General features: G+C 42.0%; 2 protein-coding genes across 2 annotated transcripts; both read right to left on the bottom strand.

Annotated features, from left to right (window-relative positions):
- Positions 1 to 6,144: 6,144 nt before the first annotated feature.
- Positions 6,145 to 12,060, bottom strand: LOC129170860 (meteorin-like protein). The gene is made up of 4 exons (XM_054758957.1): positions 10,652 to 12,060; positions 9,070 to 9,464; positions 7,294 to 7,353; positions 6,145 to 7,121 (listed from the first exon to the last, which is right to left on the bottom strand). The coding sequence occupies exons 1-4, from the start codon at positions 10,759 to 10,761 to the stop codon at positions 6,778 to 6,780; spliced, it is 909 nt and encodes a 302-aa protein (XP_054614932.1). The 5' UTR covers positions 10,762 to 12,060; the 3' UTR covers positions 6,145 to 6,777.
- Positions 12,061 to 12,276: 216 nt separating this feature from the next.
- On the bottom strand, positions 12,277 to 16,259 carry cbx8a (chromobox homolog 8a (Pc class homolog, Drosophila)). The gene is made up of 5 exons (XM_054758958.1): positions 16,053 to 16,259; positions 15,851 to 15,894; positions 15,573 to 15,638; positions 14,428 to 14,494; positions 12,277 to 14,211 (listed from the first exon to the last, which is right to left on the bottom strand). Exons 1-5 carry the CDS (start codon positions 16,119 to 16,121, stop codon positions 13,564 to 13,566), a joined length of 894 nt encoding a protein of 297 aa, XP_054614933.1. The 5' UTR covers positions 16,122 to 16,259; the 3' UTR covers positions 12,277 to 13,563.
- Positions 16,260 to 19,499: the final 3,240 nt, after the last annotated feature.

The raw sequence follows: 19,499 nt of genomic DNA, 5'->3' as shown, positions 1-19,499 counted from the left end.
AGTGGCGGTACTTCCCTACTGTAGGCTACAATGTGTGACGTCACGTGATGCCGCTGCACGGCGAAGACAGTTCATTAGGTACATCTCCAAGTCAAATCCAATGCAAAAGTTGCGTCAAAGAGTCAGCCTTTTAAAAAAATAATAATAGTCAGAAATGTTGGAGTATCTTAAAGGGCAATTCAGAGAGGTGCAAAAATAATAATAAAGTAATTAAAATAAAAAATATCTATATTAATTTAATATTCTCTAATTGTGTTTTTGTGTATTTCTGCTCACACACTCCATTGCGCATTTGGACCTAAAACTGCCCAGTGAGTGTAATATTTTAATAGGAAAGGAACAAAATGTTGCACTAAAACTCACGTGTAGGATGAAAACTTGAGCATTGTTATGTTTGTAAAGGCATTTTTAAAAGTTTTTTTTATACATCAGTGCAAAAATGTGAGGTAATGCAGTAGCTCAATACAAACATTCAACAATAATGTATGAATCTATTTTAAATGTATTGTATATTATAATAAATGAATACTAATAATAATATTGCCATTGTAGCAAAACGTTTGGATGTACCCATTATTTTGCAGGAATAAGTGTGGTAAGTGTACATAGCAATCCTTTTTCAACTTGGAGGTAACAAAATGTGCATAAAACGCCCCTTCCAATGTGAATAGCTGTAATGATTGACCCAATAACAGTGTACATTTGCACTAAGTTAAAAAATAAATAAATAAAAATAAGAGCGTAATTTCCGACGGTAATCTACTAAATGTCTCCAGGTGCTTTTACTCAGCAGCTGTTCTGTTTCTGTTTCTGAGCAGGCGGCACTCCTCAGTCTTATCGGCCTTATCTCGATTCTTATTACAAGTGGCCATCATGTAAAACTCCTCTAGGAATCCTGCCTAGCGACCTCTGGACTTTTGCAGTAAGTCAAAGGAATAAATACTTTGTTCATAGAGCGCACTACTGTTGTACTTTGGGACTTGAGAATAGTTAAGCAGTTAAGCAGATTTTGAATGTCGCGTTAGGCACCTGCAACTAATAATTTAAGCATTTTTTGTGAAGGCGCCGGCAACAACAAAACTCCATTCAAAATTGGGAAAAAAATGACTGGCCCGCAAGATTGGAACGTTCCATATTTGTTTACTGTCTCCATCTAGCGGGAGTTTGCAGTATTGTAGCTGTTTTAACTACTGTAAGTCGTGTCACCATGCAATTGGGTTAAGTTGAGTGCTTTTATAATAATTTAATTGAATATTTTCTAGTTTTTGTCAGCAAAGCATGTTTCTTGTTTTTAGGTGGCAGGTTTTTGTTTTTTTTTAAGGGCCCCGTCACCCACAATTCATTGTTTTACAACCACAAACCTCATTTTAAAATGTAAAATTTGACCTCCTTATAATTGAGATATATTGTTTTGGAGATCTTTTTAAAATGCAAAATACAATTATTTATTTATTTATTTATTTATTTATTTTTTTTTTATTTATTTAGCAAAATGTCATTTCCAACAGACTTTCAGGATGGAGTTAAATTACACCAACTCAATAAATGCTTACATAAAATTTAAAACAGGTAAAATGCCTATAAAATGTGTTTAGATATTTCAGCCTTTTACTACTTTTATAAATGAAATCCTGACCAATGTAATTTGGATTTTGGACTATAATTTATTAATTTTTAATTGCTTCTTTCATGTCAAAGTGACTTTTTTTTATTTATTTTTTTACAAATTTGTTCCAAATTAAAAATTATAACGGGGCCGCACAGTGACCAAGTGGTATAAAGGTAAAGCAAAAAACTGCATAAGTATTTAAGTATTTACCTCCATTAGTATATAATACGTCAATAGTAGATGCACCTTTGACTGCAGTCACGGCACTGCGTCTGTGTGGATATGTCAGGCTGACACATCTGGACACTGCAACTTTTCACCATTCCTCCTTGTAAACAGCTCAGACTCTGTCCTTTTACTCAGGGATCAGGTGTGAACAGCTCTTTTAAGTCTAGCCCCAAATTTTTTTTTTATTGGGTTTAGATTGGGCTTTGACTGTTCCATTCCAGTACTGAATTTACCTTGTGGTATTTGAACTCTGTGTTGCTTTTGCTGTATGCTTGTGGTTGACTTGCTGAAAAAATCTTTCTTTCAGATTGAAACAGATTATTACCCAGGATTTGCCGATATTTTTCAGCGTTCATGTTCTCCTCTACCTTGACAATTGACCTTCAGGGCCTGCTGCTGAGAATCATCCCCACACTTGCCATCACCACCATGCTTCACCGTGGAGATGGTGTTAATGCCAAAAATGGCGTCTACAGTGGCGGAGCTACGGGGTGGCCAGGGGTGGCCGTTGTCACTCTCCGGCCTCCCCACTGGCCACCCATAATGGCCACGCTTGGGGGACAATTTTGACAAACATGGCTCTGTGGTGGAGAACATTAGTTCAGCCAAACCACTGTTTCCGCTTGGACACATTTCACTGCAGCACACAACTTTCCATGTGAAGGAGCTGTCAATAAAACCACGTCTTGCGTGAACCGCAAGCGCTAGCTAAGTTTTCCATGATTACTTTGGTTGGTTCGGGTCAGGTTTTCTCACTATGTTGACTGACTTAAATTCTGAAGCGTGATTCAACACATAAATCGGTTAATAATGGAAGCTCTCTGTCGCAGCACGAGTGGGCGTTTAAACCAAGGAGTCTAGTTAAAACAGGGTTGCCGATTGGCATCCACTTTTGTATTATGCCCTGTGCGGGTTTGGCTGCCATGATGGGGGGCAGAATCAACAAACTATGCATTGAAAACATGTCCTCGGCACACTGCTCAGCCATTAATTGCTCTAATAGAAGGTCCAAAAGCAGTACAGCCCACCCCACTGGCCATCTAGACAATTCAGATATCAATGTATTGCCACCTCTGTGTGAGTAACGGCCTCACCTTGGCCACCCTAATGGAAAAACTTCTGGCTCCGCCACTGAGCGTCAAGTCTGACGGCCAAAAAGGAAGAACCTTCATTTGGGCAAAGTCCAAACGAGATTTCACATGAGCTTTGTCACTCTCTCACACAGATACTGCTGGTGAAGAACCTGCAGCAGTTGTTGCACGTACATTCCACCCACCCTAGCCAGTGAGGCTCTTAACTCCTTCAGAGTGGTCGTAGGCATTTTGGTGGCCTCCCTCACCAGTCTCTTTCCAGCCTGATCACTCGGTTTGTGAGGGTGACCAGCTATAGGCACATTTAGAAAAATGCATATCCTTCCATTTCTCAATTATTAATTTAACTGCATCTTGTTGTCATCATCTCTTGTCCTAAAGTCTTCAATTACCTTTTCTCTGAGTTGCTTGGAGTGTTCTTTTGTCTTCGTCGTAATTGTAGCAGGAGCGCTAATGAACCAGAGACTGCACCTCCCAGACATAGCTGTTTTTATGCTACAATCACAAGACACACGTTACCATAAGTGAACTTTGGTGATCTCCATTTCACTAACTGTGACAATCAAGGCAACAACTAGCTTGATTTCTGATGAATTAGGATGAATACCTACGCAGTTGTTTGCTTTATATATTTTTAATTACATATGACACAAATTTGTAAAAAAAATAAATAAATTGGCTTTCCCTTTTTTTGTGCTAATTCTCTCAAAAAAGCCAAATTACTTTGACAATTACTTCATTGATGAAAGCAATAAAAGACTGAAATATCTAAGGCGGTGAATACATTTTATAGGCGCTGTAGGTCACTGACTTGCTTTCTACCATGACATGTGAGGGAAATGTTCTATTCTAAAACCATGAGAACATGGTTGGGAACATGGGGGGAACTCTCCTTCAGTGGTTTTTGAACTTGGGCCAAAACTCAATTACTTCTCACTTTCAACCCCAAATGCAGCCAGCAGTCAAAAACAAGGTTTTCAAAGCCAAGAAGACATCTTTGCTCCATCTTTGTGCTCCTACATCATCTCTCTATAGCAGGAGAACTCAATGGACACTCCCCACTGGAGGGTCTCACGCTGTTCTCATATTGTACCCCCGGGCCTCCACACAGCAGTGGCCCACATGGGAAAGCGAACCAGGCGGCGGGATAAACCAATTACCTCCCAGCCAGGGTGGACTCCTGCCGGTGAGTCATGCGGCATGCTCGCCGCCGAGGCCTCCTGGGCTTCCATCCCCATGAAAGCCGGCTGGAATTCCCAGAGATGAGAATTGCGAGGTCTCGGGAGCCTGCGGAGAGGTTATATTTTGTTTAGACATTTGAAATGAGGGTGAGAGAGAGGGGAAGGCGGGGAGCGCCCTCCTGGGACAACACCAGGGGAGGAGAGTCAACCCGGAATTCTGTTGTTGCAGTATATTGATCAGAATGGCCAATAGGTCCACTCCATTTTAATTAAAGCAAATATGAAGAATATACTATATTTATATATTGATTTCTGGAGAAGTCATGTTAAGAGAAATGTTCATATTTGGAACTAACAGAGAGCATTTAGGTACATGAAAAGATTTCAATCTAAATTTGAAAAGTCATATACTTTGTAGTTTGACCAAAACATGTCTTTAAAGTTGCACAAAACCGCAGAGGTCAAACCGGCATCATGCATGATGTCATAAAAGCCCAACTTCATTGTTTTTTTATTGCCACGACAGAAGGGTACCTAGCATAACCACCACCAGAAATGGAACAGCTTACATCTGCCCCGGCTGCTACAATACAAAAAGAATAAGCCGGCTACATCTTTACGTGAAGAGACTCTCTTCACAAGCACGAGCAGTTAATCACCGTGTCACCAGAGTCATGAGTGATTATCATTTTCAGGTTTTATTATAGAACGGATTACTTCTTTTTACACTTTGACTGGTAAGAATTAAAAAGCGCGATGCATGAAGTCAACTAGCCTTTAGCAAGCCTCCCTTTCCACTTTCCAAAATGCTACAGGTTGCATTTATTTGAGTGTGCCTTGGGTTAACTTCTTTTTACACTGGTATGACGGGTAATTATTAAAGTGTGATACATGAAGCCCACTGGCCTTCAACAAGTGTCCCTCTTTACTCCCCTAAATGCTACGTCAAGTGTCATCAAAGGGTGAGTAGTTTTTGTTTATCATTTATTTGGGTATGCAGATGGTTAACTTTTTATTTACACTGGTATGACAAGAAAGAATATTAAAGTGTGATGCGTGATGTTGACCTTTTGGAGGGATGTTGACTCTAGAAGTGTGAGTATGGTGGAGAAACGTACAGTAAATGTTAGCTGTAGTGTTCAGTGCAATTAGAGAGCTGAGTGGCCTTCATTGTTCATGAGCGCTAAATGTTTACACACTTGGAGGGTGTAGTTCTTTCTTAGGTACCCCAATTCTCTATCAATGTGCCAACCACAATCTCCCATTTGGCACACAATAGAGAAATATTGCATGTTTATATAAGACCAGCTTAAAAAAGCAGCCATCCAGCTTCTGTGCTTCATGAGCCCTGATGTTTTCTCCATGGCATCAGCCCTGACAATGGTCATGTCTGCTGAGGGACCTTGTCACCGCAAGGCTATTGTGCAGCCCCCATTCACTGCATAGTCATTTACACTTTCATTGGCCGCTATTTAGACCTCATAAAAAGTTCAACACACCAATTTGTGAGCGCCGCTCAGCCGAGGAGAGGTCCGGAATAGGCCAACGCTTTAAAAGTCAATTAATTGTTCCCCTTGGCCGGGAAGGGTGAGGCCCCTTCCCGGGGGAGGATCCCAGGGTTTTCCTCACATCTGCCCATTGGGTCGTCTTAGAAATGTCTGATTTAGTCAGAGATTTGGCTCTCTACTATTATTATCACAAGAATGTGGTTACATGGAGAGTGTCCAGTGTGCACTAAATAAGATTAGGAGTCACGTGATGGGAAATGGGGTTTACATTCATTTATGCTTTTTACTAACTGGCGTGGAGTCGTAACTTCGCAGCACTTCATCTTGTCAGATACTTGGAATAACAAAATTATTTTCAATGAAAACACCACAGAAGAGTATTGTTTATTGTTTTTATGTGGGGAAAAAACATGTTTTTCTAGTAGTGATGAAAGTATTCAACCTGAGGACAAGATGGACAAATACATAAAATGCGCTAACTATTTAAAAAATGTGTATTTGACAAAATAGGAAATAACATATGTCCAATATTAACTACAAATCACCATTTTTTTTCTTTTCCAAAAATGACTTTCCTTCATACTTTGAATGAAAATAGATGGTGTTTATTACACAGTGACAATATTATGCCTCACTTAGAAAAATACATACAATAGGGGGGGATCTGCAACACAAACAAATATACAAAGACAAGAGGATAAGAAACCTATTAGCCACCATCTGTATATATGTCTAAATCATATGAAGAGTCACATTTTTTATTCTTTGAACAAATTAGAAAAATGTGCACAGTGTGAACCCAAAAATGATTGCATCCACACCTATATCCAGATTAGCGCCATAATGTGTGTCGTGTAATGTGTCGTTTTGTAATTGTGTTCACAAACTTGGCGGAGGCAGCAATCTCTCCATTTATGTAGCGGCTGAACTGGCACTTATAAATGGCCACACAGGCAAAAGTCTTCCCGCCCACCTCAGTTCAGAGGTCAATTGTCGCCCAGGAGCCGGCCAAGTGAACAACAGTGGAGGCACAAAGAGCTTGCTCCTCTCCCATAGAAGAGCCCAACGGTGGAGGAGACAAAGGCCAACTCTCAGCCTGGATAGCCAGCAAAGCATTCAGCCATGTTGCTCGGCCACAGAACCAGCACCGGAAGAGTCCTCTAGTCCAAAGGGAAGTCACAGGGATTCCGCCGTGACGCCTTCGCAGTCTGGTACACAGACAGGAAGTCTTTATAACGTGGGGCGCACCCCAGCCAAGCTTCCCCAAAATGTTCTGACCCAGTGAAAAGGAACTCTCCGGCTCCGGCCTTCACGCCACACTGCACGTGTGCACGGATGAGACCACGCCATGAAGGGACAAGCCGGGGTGACCCAGAAGCATCTGAATGTGCCTGCTGCTGGAACACACCGCTACGCTGCCAGTGGACCCTCACCGCCAACACTTCCACCAATGACAAGTGACGATCAGGATCGTGCAGCACGGCTTTGATGTAGCCGCGGGCCACTGAAAGAACCCACAAAAACAGTTTCTCATGACTTTTTGGTTAAGAATGCACCCTGTGACCCAAGTGCCTCATGTTTGATTCCTGCGAATAAAGGCTCACATAGTCGTTTAATTTATCATTTTTCATATTTGAACACCTTCCCTGCTACCGTCATCGTTCATGTGTACTCACCAAAATCACTGTTGCAGACAGCCATCAGCAGCTCTGTGTCGTTGCATGGCCGACATGAGGCTGTGGAGGAACAATATGAGAGCGTCAACTGTTAAAGCAATCAAAAACAGAAGTACGGGTCATCTTTGCTGAAGCCCCCCCCATTGATGAGCCATTGTACCCCGAAAAGTATGAAGAATTATGGCGTGAATGCACCCTAGATAGAGTAGATAGATGGAGTGTCACATCTCATGCTGGCCTTACATCAGACTCATCCCACCTCTATTCAAGAGACCCAAAGGTTAAATGAAGGAATGTTGTGTGCCCGCTTCGCTATATTCTCCATCTTGACCTACCGTTTCACTCCCATTATACAGACCTAATGGAGTGACCAATGCAAGAGTCAACCACTCTGCCGTTCCATAGCTGTGTATTCTATAGACTGAGAATGACACCACTGGGTTGAGCCCTCACACATGGATCAATGCTAAGAAACATGCACGCACAATGATGAGGCATTTGTGGAATTTGCAAACTATTTGCGGCACTCAATTCAGGCCTCTCTGGCCCGGTGCCCTGCAGCCGCCCGGATGGTCTCTGTCCTCTGTGCTTTGTTCCGGGATGGAAAGCAGCAGACAGCCAGACAAAACACAAGGCTGACCAGCAGCTGCATGTTTGGGATCTGGAGTAAAACAGATGCTGCCTTTTAAAGATTATACAGGCTATTACCTTTATGGGTTTTTACTTCAATTAAACATTCTTAAGTCATGTAAACCTCTGTAAGAATGGCAAAACATTGCATGAGTGCCACAGCGTCATTGGAAAACCAGGTACCACAAGGTATGGTCACTCCTGTGACTGACGGGTGATCTGTCCAGAATGTACCCCACCTTTCACCCTAAGACAGCTAAACTGGGATAGGATCCAGCTTCCCCACCACCCTGAACAGAATAAACGATATTAGCCTCTTTCTACACAGCTAATGCAAAATGATATCACCAGGCAGTAGACAAAGCATTTATCCACCTGTGCCTTTCATACAGAACCCAGTCAAGCTGGATAATGCCAATATCCTGCAATCCAGCAGCTTGTATGATTTTTACTTAATACTTAAAAAAAAAAAAAAAAAAAAACAGTAAAAGTTGCTTTCAACACAACAGGGCAAGAGTAGTGTTAGGTGTTAAATCAGCATTGTGGATTACCCCTTTCACACAGGCGATGTCCTGCCTCTGACCCTTTTGACACCTGTAAAAGCCAGCACTTTTCCACTATTTTGTGTATCTGCACCAACATGGAATAGAAAGACTATGTCATCCTGGCAATGTTTTGCCTTCTTAGGTAGCATCAAAGCCGGAACACTGTCTGGGTGTGACGTTTAACACCTGATATTCATGTTCCCTACCCTGTTGTGTTGAAAGCGATTGTGTTGCCGCTGTCGGTCACACAAAGACAGGCAGTGTAAAAGGGGTTAAGAATTGGGACGCCGCCTGTGTGTCACAGTCTTCTGCAATGCTGGTGAGAAAGCAATGCTAGTAAGTATTTTATACTGTATGTCACACCAGACACTAATGTCGTCTGTGTCGCTGTGCAAAGTGCACACTTGTGGGGGGAATAGCCCACTTTGCAGGGTTCTGTGTAAAAGACACAGGACTAAATGCTGAATCTTCCATTTCTTTCTGTGTGAAAGAGGTTCCGTTACTTTGGTTGACCTCTCATTCTGTGACAAAACTGGAAAAAAGTGGAAAAATTCCAGCTGACGAATGGATTGATGGATGAATTCAAACAAGAGGCACTCACCAGTGTGGCCCAGACTGGTTGCCGCACTCTTATTGGCCATCAGCTCGTATCTAAAACCTATCCACCGCCGACTCCACGGTTCATCTCCCAGAGGACTCGTCTGGATGTAGATAGCGGGCATCTGTGGTCCCTCTGCCCTAAAACAGCTCACATGTTCCACCCTCTTGCCGTCCGTGACCAGTTGCTCAAGTGTCCCATCCCGTTCTATGAACAGGTTGGCTCCGCTGAAGGTCGGGGATGGTTTTATGCAGACTGTAGTTCGCTTAACGGAGGAGAGATTGGGCTCTAACACCACCCTGAGAGCTTGGCCCGGGTAGACCCACCTCACAGAGCCTTCTGTGCAGCGAAGTTTCACCTGTAGGACCACCCTGGTGTCCACGCCAGCTGGAAAACCGCTGGATTCAACAAGGGAGAATAATTCTAGTACAAATCATTGTTTTTGACATACCTGTCTTGATAAACTCTAATCTCATAACGTTCTGGGCTATTTAGATTGAACTTTTGAGGCCCTTTTAAAGTGAAGTTACACTCGTTTACTAAGAGACAATACACGAGATTGGGTCTACAAGACCATACCAGATTTTAACATTGAAAAATATATGACAATATATCGCAAACTACTACTTTAATTTGTACGACATGTTTGTGGCCCGCATCCACCCACTGAGACAAAGAGACTGTATGACCGACAAAAGGGTTCACACCGTTCATGCCGTTGTTCTATGGAACAAACATGATGTGAGTGATGAGGAAAACAGAAACGCATTCACGTCAATATATTGAGGCCGGCAAAATTATATAGCTTATTTACATTTTATTGTGTGATTCATTTCTTATCTTCCCAGGCCTCGTGCCCACAGGACTTTTTTTTTTCTGAAGGAGATACTTGTCACGTTTGAATCTCGCGAGATCTTGTGACACCCTTAGGTCCCAAAATGGTTCCTCTCGTAACAGTATATTCAAAATATATTGTGTACATTTTTTTTCCACCACGTCACATCTTTTCAACAACTTCTGAAAGCTTTTTATTATTCTGTTTATAGTTTGAATCTAATGTTATACTATTTCAAATAAGCTCTGCTTCTTTTCGGACATGTTGAATGATGTATCAGGTGATGTTCCTTAATGTGACTTCATAAGCATGTCCGAAACAGATAAATTGCACCACACACCATACCATGTTGTTATGCTCTTTTTAACATAATCTGATTTTTTTTAAAGGGGAAAAACGCAAAAAATATGTAATAATTTCCAAGAGGTACAAAGCAGAATATTTGGGATGAGGTTTTTCACAGCTTTTACTGGGTCAATAAGTGATGTGCATTATTATTTTTGGAGCAAACTGGTTTGTTTAACAAAAAAACGTACACTTTTTTACCCTTAGGTCCCTTCCAGCAAATCAACATCAAGCCTAACCACCACAGATAACTTTTATATATTTTTAATATATGTAAATCAATGACATCATGGATTTTTCCCCCCACTATGCGACTCAGAACAGTCAAATAAGCAGAATGGAGGCGACACGTTTGGGCCATGCATTTAGGTGCGTAATACATGTAACTCGTGCAAATGACCTTACCTTCCCCTCCAGTTGCACAAATCAGCCGCACAAAGCCGCAGCTGACGGTTTAGAATGTAGATCATGAAGACCACGCCGTGCAAGAACATCTCGAACACGCTACAAAACATCCAAAATCCACAGAAGAGAAGAGCATGGCTGTGGTGGACCGCGAGGAGCCTCTGCGCTGCAAAGCCGCGGAGCAGCAGCAGGGATCATTATATGAGGCGCGTTCACGCACATGCGCACATACACGTGCATAGTTAATTGCTTTTTAAACCAGTACAACTGAGAAAGTCTTTTTTTTATTATTGTATTTGACTCTCTAGAACGAATTGTTTGAATCCTGGTGGAACAAATTATATAGAACCACCAGGAAAATCTACAGTATTTATTTTTTTGCTTTAATGACTTTATTTCACAGTACGACTTCGTGGAACGATAGTGTTAGAATTAGGGTTCCATTCTATTTTCCTGCAACTTTACATTGCTGTGCAGTCTTTTTAGGCCTTGCATTTTGCTTTTTAGGATATACGTCATAACTTTGACACGCACAGCCTTAGAAATGGTCGGTGAATTTTGTTTTTTTTCTAAATGCACTGTAATCTGAATAAGAAATAACGATATATTGGCATTATAGCATTGCTAAAAGAACAGTTCATTCATAGCCTGTACGACTTTTCCCAGTTTTTGACAACATTTAAAATCATTTAATGATATTCTATAGTCAATTTAAATGATTATTTTTTAACTTAATGGCCCAGTAAATGTGAAGTCAAACATACAGGAATGTATTGAACTTACAGTGACTGTAGGAATAAAAAGGTAATCATGTTCCACTGCAGTAATGATTAAAGTGCATGTGTTTGTGTGTTTGCAGCTTCAAAGACAACCCCCTCCCCCGACAAAAAGCACAAAACGGGGGGTGAACATGCAAGGTAAGATGGTCAATGATTCGTATATACAATACATGTACGCATTCATGTTATGCGCACCGATCACTTGTGTAAATGGAGGTGTCACTGTGGCGCCCTCTAGTGGTGGTAAATGTAAACTCGCTAACACGCAGGTCACGGTGAAGGCCCCACAAGCAGGCGTTTACAATACGTTAAATAGTTATAGGAATTAACATATATGGAATAAATGAGTGATTTTGTCATAACAAAAACAGCAATAGTCAACGCCGTTAAACACTGCGGGGTTGTTATAACGTGCTCACGCGCAGTTTGAAGCATTGGGTGTAGAGCAAATGTATGGATTTCCTGTGCTGCCTCACTGCATCAGATTATTTCCACGTTGTTTCTATAAAATGACGATTTTCTTTTCATTTTTATCCAATCTCATTTAAAACGACTTCGAAACGTCGACTGACACAAACGAGTGTTAAATATGAAAAAATAAAGCGTTAATTACAAAAAATGTTGGCCTTTCTAAATAGGATCTCGCATCGAATGTAAAGACGCATCACTTTCATTTTTGGGGGGAGTTGTAAAGGCCTGCGTAATGATTTATCTGAAATTGAGCATTTTATATGCAAAAACTAATCAATTTTGCGTGCGTCCCAGCTTCTCAGCACTGGGAATGACTTCAACCACTTGTGTTGCCGGGGCCATGTAAACACAACCATAGCAAATGTCTTATGTTTTTATTCTGAACAGTTAAAACGTTGCAACGGTTCAACATGAATACTGCAGCTTTGCGCAGAAATAAATATCAAAAGTATCTAAAGTTAATAACGGCGTGGTGCAGCAGCTTAAATGTGAGTGGGGGGGTGGGAAAGCATGCAAAATGCACTTGAATTGTAGTTTATAGACTATCATTTCTGGCACATACACAAACGAATTATCGTAATTATGTAAAAGTAAAAAAAGCACATTAAAATATCAAAAAAAAAATGTATTTTCATTGTGTCCAAAATAGCAAAACAATTGTGCAAAAAAAAACAACATTCTCTTTTTAATCACACAGCCTAGAACAATTAGGTTCGAATTAATATTAAATACTGATGCTTGAAAGTTGTATTATAAAAATATAGATATAGCATGACGACAGTAGGCTTGTTTAGTAAGTAGTTAGCTCACACGTTAGGCCACAACGTTAGGTAATACGCAACCCAATAGTGGTTTCAACCGCTGGGCTTCTATTGGGGATTCTGCTAGGCTGCCTGCAAGAGAGGGACGAAATATTAGGAACACCGCAGGGGGGCGTGTTCATTCATATTTAAAGCCTCTCTGGCGGTGTCCCATCAAAACTGAGCGTGGTTATTTTTATCTTGTCCATGTTAGGTACAACGACACACTACAACAGCATTGTTCATATTGGGAGGTGTTGCTAATATCCACTCCCTTATTTACATGAGACAAGCGGGCCGAAGTGTTGGGCACACGTCAGGACGCACGTGCCGTGACAACTAAGCCCTCACTAACGGCGTCACTCAAAACCGAGCTAGGTTGTTTAAATGCGGACTTTTTTTTTTTAACACCGTAGATACACTCGCACAGCACGACGGCGGTTCATGTTGGGGGGGGGGGGGGGGGTGTTTCTAATATTAGACTCCCTCGATTCGACAAACAAGCAGGACGAAATATTGGGGTGACGTCAGGCTGCACGTGCTACAATAACCGATCCCTCTCTGACAGCGGCGATCAAACCCCGAACACGGTTATTTGAAAAACGCTGAATATTCGATGCAGGTCTCGCTAATGTTAGCCACACCCGCACGCCAGGACAGCGGCGTTCATATCGGGAGGTGTTTCTAATATTTCGACTCTTTTTTTTAAGACAAGCAGGACGAAATATAAGGACACGTCAGGATGCACGTGCTATAATAACCGGTCCCTCTCGAGCAGTGTCAATCAAAACTGAGCATGGTTAGTTTAAAACAAAAAAAAGCAGATCTTGTAGTGTACCTAATTGACAAAACCCGTCTTTTTTCATCTTTTCCCGCGGAAGAAGCCTTTATCGGTGTAGTTTTCCCTGATGGTGACAGTCAGGAGGTTCATGGTGACGTCGGTGACGGTCACAGTGTCCATGTTGTTAAAGCGCGGGTTCCACGACGTGCCGCGTGGCGTGGGTGGACAGATGACGCCGAGTTCTTCCTCTCGGCGTGCGTCTGCGTGCTTCACTAAATAACGAGTCCTGCCTCCTCGCCCCTGCTCGCTGCTGCTGCTGCAGGACTTTGGCGTGATGGTGGTCTCCTCCTGGAACCTTCTAGTCAGCTGCACCAGGCTGGGATCGGATGTTTCCGCCGCACCGCGATGAGCCGAGCGTCTGGATATTTTTGCCGCGGGTTCTGCAAAGTCTTCATCCTGCTCGTAATGCAAACGCAATTTGGGTTTGCGTCCTCGCTTCTTGGGAAGCCGGGGTGATGCTTCTTCGGCGAGCCTTTCTTGTTCCCGGATGAAGTGGTGGTGGACGCTCTCCCCTCGGTTGACGGTGCTGGGGGGGAATATGGTGGGCACCACGGTGCGCAACCCCTCCCTGGCCCTTGGCGTTACGACAGGCTCCGGGACCGGGTAGGAGACCTGGATGGGCCGGACGGGCTCTTGTCGAAATTCGTACGTTTTCTCCCTGGCTTTGGCCTGCAGGGTTGTCATAATGTTAAAGCGTGTTAAAGTTCATTGAAAGGGAAGAAAGGAATGAAAATTACAAAGCACATGCTAACAAATCAATCAAGAGGTCTTTTTTCTTCTCAGTTCTTTTTTGAAGTTTTTTTTTTGTCTGACCTTTTAACCAACAAAATTTAAAGGTATTTGTAACAGTTCTCGGGGTGGGAGCGAGAAGACGGTCCAACCAACCTTCATAAGAAATGTCTCAGGTTTGGGTCCTCGCTTTTTGGGCCCAAAAAGCTCCCTCTCGCGTTCCCTTATGGACGAAAACGATAAAAAAAAAAAATTAGAACAACAAGTAGGTTCCTATTTGGTCAAAAATAGTCAAATTAAGTGAGTATAATATATATAGTGAGTATCTCTATTGGATTAGTGACCATGCTAATGCTAAACCTAGCTATCTAATAATAAATTAGCTTGTTGGCGACAGCTAAATGACTCGTTAGCTAGTTACCTATTCTAAGTTGGTTGATTTATATTGCAATTTTGTGCTAATTAATTAGCTTGCTGATACTCAAGATAGCTGAGCTATCTTGTGAGTTGCGAGTAAAATACATTTAAAACGGCTATCCATCTATACATCCATCCCATCATAGTTATATTGCTATTTTGTGGCTTGTACACCTAATTAGCCAGCTTGCTAATTAGTTAGCTTACTCATGCTAAAGCTAGGTGAGCTATCCTGCTAAAAAAAAATAATTAAATGGCTATTTATGTAATTTCTGGGCTTGCTAATTAATTACGTTGCTGTTGCTACAGCTAGTTATGCTATATTTATATTTCATGGCTGGTATGGCTAGATAATTAACCAGGTCTATATAATTAGCTAGCTTGCTAATTAGCTTACTCTGCTGAAGCTACCCATTGCTTGCTGACAAACTATTTGAGCTATATTACTATTGTATGGCTAACAAATTAGCCAGACATGTTGAGATATATTGCTATGTAATGGCTAGGATGGCCAAACTTATCAAGGTCTAGTTAGTCATTTTACTAATTAATTGACTTGCTCAAGCTAAAGCTACTTGAGCTAACTTGTCAGCAAAACATATGTATTTATTGTAGCTGATGCTACAACTAGTTGAGCGCTATTGCGACTGCATGACTAGCTAATTATCCAGAAATTTGATCAATCTAGCAATCTGATTAGCCAGCTTGCTAATCGGTTTGCTTGCTGATGCTACAGCTAGTTGAGCTATGTTGCTACTTTTGAGCTAGTATGGCAAGCAATGGCAACCCCCCATTATAAATAGGGTTGTCATAGTATTGTCCTATCTATGTGCACAATGGATGTGCTGCATTTTTAACTAAATGTCTCGTTTTTGTGTCCTCACCTCTCTTCGAAGGCTGCCAAGAGACGCTCATCCAGGATGTTTTCCTCCGGTTCCCATGTGCTGTACCTGCAACACGGAAAGACACGTGGGTCACACACATTAAGGTTTATTGCATGTTTACAACAACGTGCCGACTGTAACAAAACATTGCAAAAAAAAAGCCAACATGGCTCCAACTAGTGTACAGTACAGGCCCTGAGATGCAGTAATGCCTTGGGCCACCAGGGGGCTCTGTCCTCCTCCCCCCTCTATGTATTTCCAATGGAGAGCGTACTCACTTGTGAGACCAGCCCTTCCATTTCACCAGATATTCCCAACGACCCTGCAAACACACACGCGCGCGCACACAGAGAGACACGATAAGGTTAAAGCTTCAGTCGGGTTATTGCATGTCGCTGCTGCGCAAACACACAGTTGCGTAACAGGCGGAACCAAAAAAAAAAAAAAGGGAGGGGGTCCATAAAAAAGACAGCACTCTACCCGTCTGATCCGTCGCTTAATGATGGACTCCGCCGCGAAGACGCTCTCTCCGACGGCAGACAGCTCCATGACGAGCCGCCGTGTGTCCGCGACCCCCTTGCGCTCGTCTTATTCACGCCGACAGACCCAAACAGCAGCGTCCTCCCAGCGCTGCTTTAATTCCGCACATCCCATAATACGCAATCTGGCGTGTGGAGGAAAGGGGTGGACGTGGTGACGTAACGCTTTGTTGCCAGGCACCACGCCGCATTCCTATTGGCTATCTTGTTGCTACCATCGAGAGAGGGGGCGGAGTCCAGCGGCTCTCAAGTCCGCAGGAATGTGAGCGAGTGGCGGACTCGCTGGCTCCTGGTGCCCGGCACCCGCCAGGTCCCCCAGGGGCCACTTTTCACTCGTTCTCTTTTCACATTCATTTTATTCTCGTGTACTTCTCCCTAATTATACACGTTATTACTCCCGTTGCACACCAAAATGCTGTTAGGAGTGTAAAATATGAATAATTGATCAGCGGCAATAAAAAGACACCCTGCAGTCTCATAAAGGTTTGGACGCTTGTGTGTCATCATACTTTGACGTCATATATTATATAATAATACTTAATTTCACAGCGACTTTTTATGAATTAGATGCGCCTTTTTTTATTTTTTATATTTTTTTTACTGTAAAGAGCACCTTTCCCGCTTCCGCTCCTGTAGTAAAACACAATAAATCTCAAACACTAATAAGACAGCGAGAAGTCAAATACATTTTTTTTTGTTACACAGTTTTAATGATTGTGTTTTGAAATGGAATGCAACAGAAGCGGCTCATAACTTGTCATGTAAGTACGACGTATCGTTTTCAATGAGGCAAATGCACAGCCACGAGAATAATAATAATACGCAGTGCGGACCAAAAAAGGCATGGCAACATATTTCCAATTGAGCTCTCCTTTGAAACGATTGTTAAAATGCTTTGTAAAAGCCCCGTGTAGGAGTTCTCCATTTCTAGTCAAATGAATAACAGCTCGTGAGAGGGACTGCAGACGCACGTCAAATATATCAGAAGACGTTCCAAAGAATAAAAAATTAGGAACAAAACATAAAAATGCGAATTTGGAAGCTATATTTTAATAATATCACGAAGAAATCATCAGCTTTTTTTCCTCTTCTTATGATAAAACAATATTGCTGTGCATGTTATTTTATTAATTGCAGCTGTATCGAATTTGATTATTGTGAAACTGCTGGTTTTTTTGTTCATTAACATTGATATAAATTATAACACATTTTAGCAAATATTTCTATGGTTTTGTATATTTTATTGAATGAAATTGTACTAAAAATGCATGATTTTAATCACGCAAATTATTATTATTATGATACGTATTCTATGGTTTATCATGAAGTCATTATTAGAATGATTAGTAATAGGTTATAAATAATATTAGGTTCACTTCCTGCCTAAATTGATAGAAGATGTCAAATATATCAAATTTGGGAATAAGAGAAAATATTTTAAATGTACCTTTTTAAGTTTTATCTTTAAAGTAAAAAAAAAAAAAAAATAACGCGTGGCTTGTTGTTTGCATGCAAAACAGAAACCAGAGATGTGCTTTAGTTTGTCCTTTCAATAATGATTCAAATGAAGCCTTTAAAATGACATTTTTGAAAGACGTGTCTGCATTTTCGTTGTTTTTTGGAGCGGTTTGCGCTCAGAAAAGTGCGCTTCAATGTAGAAAAACGTCCAAGCAGGATGCACATTAACAGCAACAATAATTATGAATACATATGCGCTTCCTCAGATGACGGCGTGAGGACGAGGTAGGGCAATAAATGAAGACACGTTGTAACGGAGAAACACGGGCGCGAACGCGCAATGTTGGCGGCTGCCGTGGAAACCACCATTTTGACGATTTCCCGGTTGGCGCTTTCACACACACACACACACACACACACACATCCACGCGCGACCATATTTGGTAGACGCGACGTGCACGTGAGGAGGCGCAATGGCGCCTGACGCAATGTTGTAGCGCCAAAAGACGCGAGAGACGGAGACAGAGCGCCATTGGCTGTGTGGTTTCTGGGCAACTGCGTGCTGCACGCTGCGCTATACTTGCACCGAGCTTGCAGCGGGCGACATTTTCTATTTGCAGCTCACATTTTGTCCGTGGTCTCACAACACAATCGCTGTATGAGTATTGTTATTTTAAGAATGGGTCGCACTGAGGGGTGTTTGTGACAACGCTCTCGCAGCAAGGTTAACTAAATAAGGTCATATGTTCATGGGATTTTTAGTGCAGGTGTACCTAATGGAGTTGCATACACGCCTCTATCGATGTGTTTTTTTCTTCTTGAGTGAAGTACAGTAGTATTTTGCGTGTTGGATTTCTGAGCACTTTGCATATTTAACATTTAAATGTATTATGTCAAGCCGCCCCTGACGTTGTAACAGAGTCCTTTTGCAAAAGGCCTCGCGCAGGCTGCTGATGATAAAGGCGGAATGTGAAACATCACCCATGTCTATAAATATGTTGGCGTGTTTCACTTTGATGCATTGGCTGACTCGCGCGCACATGCATCCGTTTGGGGCCCGCGCGGAAAGTTGGATTGTTCAGTTCTATCACTTTAAAAGTGATCAAAAATAATGCCCCACTTTTTGCCTTTATTTACTCGTCATGTGATCGTTTCACTCTCGTTTGAGTTTAAGCGCGTGGAGTAGGGACACGTGACCGAGGGAATGAGTCAGAACTATAAGCATGTGACCTTGAGCTCATCATGTGAGTTGAAAATCCCCGTCTTGACAAGATAGAAAGAAAAACATGTCGTTTACTACCATTTTGAATGGGTACACATGTCATTTTTAGGTCCTGCAGTATTTATTAGAATTTTCCAGGGTGGAATGATTCTACACGTGCATCTTCAGTCATTTTTAAAACAACATTTTTGCACAGGGTCGAAATTGTACACACGGGTTGAAATATATACATATACACCCCCCACAATACATCGAACAGGTTTTACTAGACTCTGCTGATGCTTTCTGTAGCCATCAACAATCTGCATAATTCTGGCTGGATATTTCCCCACTCTTTGTGGCGGAATTTTAGAGCTAATTTGGTTCGTTTCCTATCATGATGCTTCCTAGGGTTGAGGTCGGGGGCATTGTTGAGGGCATTCCAGAAGCTTGATGTGTGTTTGGGTTCATTGTCCTAAAAACACCCATTGTTTGTGTGTGTGTGTGTGTGTGTGTGTATGTTTTCAGCTGTCGAGCTGCTCATTTGAAGATTTGGAGGTAGTTCATGAGTCAGCCTTAGAGCATGATGCTACCGCCACCACCACGCTTGACAGTTGCTCCGTGTTCTTTGAAAGACTCACAGTGACGCCTTCAAACACAGTTTTCGTTATTGTGGTGAAATAGCGCAATCTTTGTCTCTCAGCTGACCATAAAACATCTGGCTTGTCC

The sequence above is a fragment of the Dunckerocampus dactyliophorus genome, chromosome 18 (genome assembly GCF_027744805.1).
Source record: "Dunckerocampus dactyliophorus isolate RoL2022-P2 chromosome 18, RoL_Ddac_1.1, whole genome shotgun sequence".
NCBI classification, from domain to species: domain Eukaryota; kingdom Metazoa; phylum Chordata; class Actinopteri; order Syngnathiformes; family Syngnathidae; genus Dunckerocampus; species Dunckerocampus dactyliophorus.
This window is presented reverse-complemented; position numbering and strand designations above follow the sequence as displayed.

Excerpts from the sequence above, each read along its gene's own strand:
- LOC129170860 (XM_054758957.1), bottom strand. The coding sequence starts at position 10,761 with ATGTTTTGTAGCGTGTTCGAGATGTTCTTGCACGGCGTGGTCTTCATG. Across the intron at positions 7,354-9,069 it reads AACCAGTCTGGGCCACACTG|CCTCATGTCGGCCATGCAAC; the intron begins GTGAGTGCCTCT and ends GTTCCTCCACAG. Across the intron at positions 7,122-7,293 it reads TGTCTGCAACAGTGATTTTG|TGGCCCGCGGCTACATCAAA; the intron begins GTGAGTACACAT and ends GGGTTCTTTCAG.
- cbx8a (XM_054758958.1), bottom strand. The coding sequence starts at position 16,121 with ATGGAGCTGTCTGCCGTCGGAGAGAGCGTCTTCGCGGCGGAGTCCATC. Across the intron at positions 15,895-16,052 it reads TTAAGCGACGGATCAGACGG|GGTCGTTGGGAATATCTGGT; the intron begins GTAGAGTGCTGT and ends GTGTGTTTGCAG. Across the intron at positions 14,495-15,572 it reads TTGGCAGCCTTCGAAGAGAG|GGAACGCGAGAGGGAGCTTT; the intron begins GTGAGGACACAA and ends TTCGTCCATAAG.